Below are 4,275 nucleotides of genomic sequence, written 5' to 3' on the forward strand. Positions count from 1 at the left end.
TGTTTAATGTATATTCTCATATACTTTAAACAAAATAAAGCCGTCAGAAGAGATCGGTGTGTCATTAAATCACTTTTATGGCGTTTTTAGTTCATTTCTGCTTCTGAGTTAGACTAGTACATTCAAGAAGACCTGTCGAGTAGTGAGAGGAGAATTCTGGTTTTAGTCGTTAGAACTCGTTTTCTGAAAATATCGGATAGCCTCAGTTCTAGACATGTTGAGACAGATATGCCAACTGAAACAGATTTGCAGGAGAGCAACCGAGTTAGCTCCTGATTGGTCGGCCAACAGATCTAAAAACTGTATATAAGGCAATGCCACCGTTGAAACTAGGAGAAACAAGCCTGGCCTAATAGACTATATTTGAGTGCCTTGTCTATAGTAAAGTAAAAATGTACGGAGATTTTATGATCGATTCAGAGATCGAGAATATAGTATATGAAGATGCTTCTTCGGAAGAAGAATGTGATTTTGTAGAAGTTAGATCTGAGAATACAGACACCGAGCAAGAGGAAAACGAAGATATATCAGAAGTAGGCTCACCTGCAGTTGCCTCATCATCACAAGTAGCAGCCTCGTCATCACAAACAGGTGAGCATTGTTCTTTCCTAGCTCGCGATGGAACCAGATGGAGTATGTGGGAATATCCTGCAACGAAGACAAGAAGAGAGAACTTGATTTATCTTATACCTGGTCCCATTGGAGAGGCTACAAACGCAAGGTCTATTTTTGAATGTTGGAATCTGTTCGTAACAGATGATATTTTAGATATCATAGTCATACACACAAATCAACAAATACAAAAAGTACAACCGCATTACGAAAGAGAACGTGATGCAAATACAACAGATCTGCAGGAAATAAAAGCACTAATCGGATTATTTTACCTTGCTGCGTATAAAAAGGTAAATCGCTGTCACGTTAACGAAATGTGGACAACGGACGGTACAGGATTCGAAATCGCAAGAACGGCCATGTCGGAGAGACGTTTTCGTTTTTTGTTAGCAAATCTCCGATTTGATGATAAACAGACGCGAGGTGAAAGACTAAAGTTTGATAAATTAGCAGCAGTCCGAACTTTTTTAGATGTATTTACGAATAATTGTATAAAGAATTACAATGTATCGGAATACTGTACCGTAGATGAGAAACTGGAAGGATTCAGAGGGCGGTGCGGATTCCGCCAGTATATACCAAGTAAACCAAATAAATACGGTATAAAAATATTCTTGCTAGTAGACAGTAAAACATTTTATACGCACAATTTAGAGGTTTACTGCGGAAAACAGCCCGATGGACCCTTCTCAGTATCGAATTCTGCGGACAGTGTAGTGAAAAGATTAACTAGGCCTATTGTTAACAGCGGCCGTAATATAACTACCGATAACTGGTTCACCAGTTTCAGTTTGGCTACAGATTTATTGCAAGACAGGTTAACGCTAGTTGGTACCATCAGAAAAAATAGAAAAGAAATTCCTGCAGAATTTTTAAATATAAAAAATAGAAAAGTAAACAGTAGTAAGTTTGCATTTACTAAAGCGATCACTTTGGTCTCCTATGTGCCGAAAAAAAGTAAAAATGTATTGCTTTTGTCGTCATTACATCATAGTGAAGAAATTGATCGGGAAACTGGACTGGCAAAAAAGCCAGAAATAATATCCTTTTATAATAGAACTAAAGGGGGAGTAGATACCGTGGACCAGTTAACCGGGAATTATAATTGCGTACGCAACACCAGTCGATGGCCTATGATCATTTTTTATTGTGTTTTAAATTTAGCAGGAATTAATTCCTATATTATTCACCAAGCAAACAAAAATACATCCAAATTGAATAATAGAAGAGAATTTTTGAAGGAATTGTGTATCATTCTAATGAGCGAACATATTGATAAAAGAAAATGTATTTTAAATCTTTCGAAAACTATCAGAACGGCAGCGGAAAGGATATTTCCGTCAGATTCTGAAGCCGGACCTTCACATTCATCCACGGAATGTGTCGAAAAAAAGAGAAAGAGATGTGATGAATGTGAAACACGGAAAGATAGAAAAACGAAATATACCTGCGTGAAATGCAAAAAATATCTATGCTTGGAACATGCAGTTCAAATATGTAGAGATTGTGTTGAATAAAAATAAGAAACCAACATTTTAACTAAAGATAAATATATGCTATATATTTGTTATTAGGTAGAAGTTGTTTTTATTCTGAATGCACAAGTAAAGTTAAATGTTTTGAGCATAAATTTGAAAATAATAATTATTTAGTTTTTAAATATCAACCAGTATATGTATTTTATTCTGCAACTTAAACAGTAACTATATAGTGTATTTACTCGGACATAAATAGAATATAAATACAACATAAATACTATTTTATTCTTTGTTAGCATATTATGTTTCGAATGTTTTCAAATATTATATAAAAGGACAAAAAACAAAAATAATGTTTTTTTTTTTGTATCTTTTTAATTAAATTCTGTTTAATAGTTTGATTTGTGTGTTTTGTTTTAAATTTTTTAATTAATATAAATTCCTTTAGCTACAAAAAAAAATTCCAAATGTTTTTCCTATATAGATATAAGAAAAATAATTACAATACTCCACGACGACAATCATATCGCATAGCTATAATTATTCTATAATCTAAAAATTCCAAAAGTTAATAAACTTTTGGAATTTTTTTGTATTTTCCGCATAAATAAAATTTAAATTGCGATTTTTCTTTAAAAATTAGACTGAAATCGATTTGTTTTGAGATTTTATCAGAAACATATTACAGTTTACGACTGGTCAATTTAAATTAAAATACAAATTTAAAATAAAAATTAAATTTTAATTCGGCGATTGCAGTGGCGTAGCGTAGTGAGAGCGGCAAAATTTCACAATAAATAATAATATCTTGTAAAAATCCCTAAATAAGAGGGCGGGGAAATTTTCCTCCGCCCCAGGCGGCTGACACCCACGCTACGTCACTGGGCGATTGTCTAACGTTGGTTTACATTATAACCTTGATTTACGTGGAGGGTAGTTCTAATCTCAGTCAATTCCCACCAGACAATTTTGAAACGATGCTTACACGTTCATACGAAATATAACAACTAGAAGTTAGCTAATTAGACCCTAAACATTAAGGAATTAGATATAAGAAAAATAATTACAACTACGCGACAATCATATCGCATAGCTATAATTATTCTATAATCTAATAATTCAGATTAATCTGATAAAAATACTTTTAATTATAATCTGCTTTTATTATTTATTCATTTTTCATCGCGGCACAACAAAACAAACCTGAAAAGTTAGCCCGATCTACATAAGTAATTATGAATGAAATCGCTGCGTTTGATCGCGTTGCGACTGTTTTGTCGCGCGATACACAAAGCGCGACAAAAAACTTTAAAACTAAATTAAGATAATACAAATTGTGAAAATTATAAAATTTTTGATAATTGCATTTTGATAACATTCAGATATTGATATGCATGCCTTTTTACAGTTTTATTGTGTGAATATTTTATATTATAAAAAAAACAAATTACAGAATCGACAACATGTCATTAATTGCCGAATTTTTGATGGGCCCCTCATTATTTTTTCGATCGATTCATTTCGTGCAGAGAAAACATTTATATCTAAACTATCAACAAAGAATTTTGATAAATTGAATAATATTTTGACCGATGTCAATTTTTGAATTAGGTGATCGAGTTAAGCCTAACACACGACTATATCACATTAAAAATTAAAAATAAAATTCATGTGTGAAAATCTAACAAAACTATCTGTTAAATCTTAAAGATGACATTCTAATGAGTAAAACAAAATAAAACAGTTGTCAATTAGTCGATTTTAAACCCAAAAATAAGCATTTTTTAATAGAGCCATAAAACAATTAACGTTTATTGACTCTCGCGAAAGGGGGTAACGCGAAATCTATTTAAAAAATTTTTAGCAGTAGTACTGAATTTCTACTGACTTCACACGAATGAGTGAACTTTCTTCCCCATTTGAAAACAAACCCGATGATTATCGGTGAAACGTCAGATAACTTACAGCGAGTTGAAATTTGATATGTTTATTATTTTGTGATTTTTTCATCAAATTACGTAAAAATAAATATTGAAAAGACAATTTCGTCAATACAGAAGTAATTTATACTACTAGATAGAAAACAAAGCGTAGAATTTAACGAAAAAATTGTAGTTCCTCTACGCGATAGAAAAAATTTATTAATTTCAAAATAAAAATGACGGGTCTGACAGACCCATGC

General features: G+C 32.1%; 1 protein-coding gene across 1 annotated transcript; it reads left to right on the forward strand.

Annotated features, from left to right (window-relative positions):
* The first annotated feature begins 392 nt into the window (after positions 1-392).
* On the forward strand, positions 393-2,132 carry LOC136971161 (piggyBac transposable element-derived protein 4-like). Its single transcript, XM_067265636.1, has one exon. It carries the CDS (start codon positions 393-395, stop codon positions 2,130-2,132), a length of 1,740 nt encoding a protein of 579 aa, XP_067121737.1.
* The last annotated feature ends 2,143 nt before the right edge of the window (positions 2,133-4,275 follow it).

This window comes from Centruroides vittatus, unplaced genomic scaffold (genome assembly GCF_030686945.1).
Source record: "Centruroides vittatus isolate TY-2023 unplaced genomic scaffold, ASM3068694v2 contig_2340, whole genome shotgun sequence".
Classification (NCBI taxonomy): Eukaryota; Metazoa; Arthropoda; class Arachnida; order Scorpiones; family Buthidae; genus Centruroides; species Centruroides vittatus.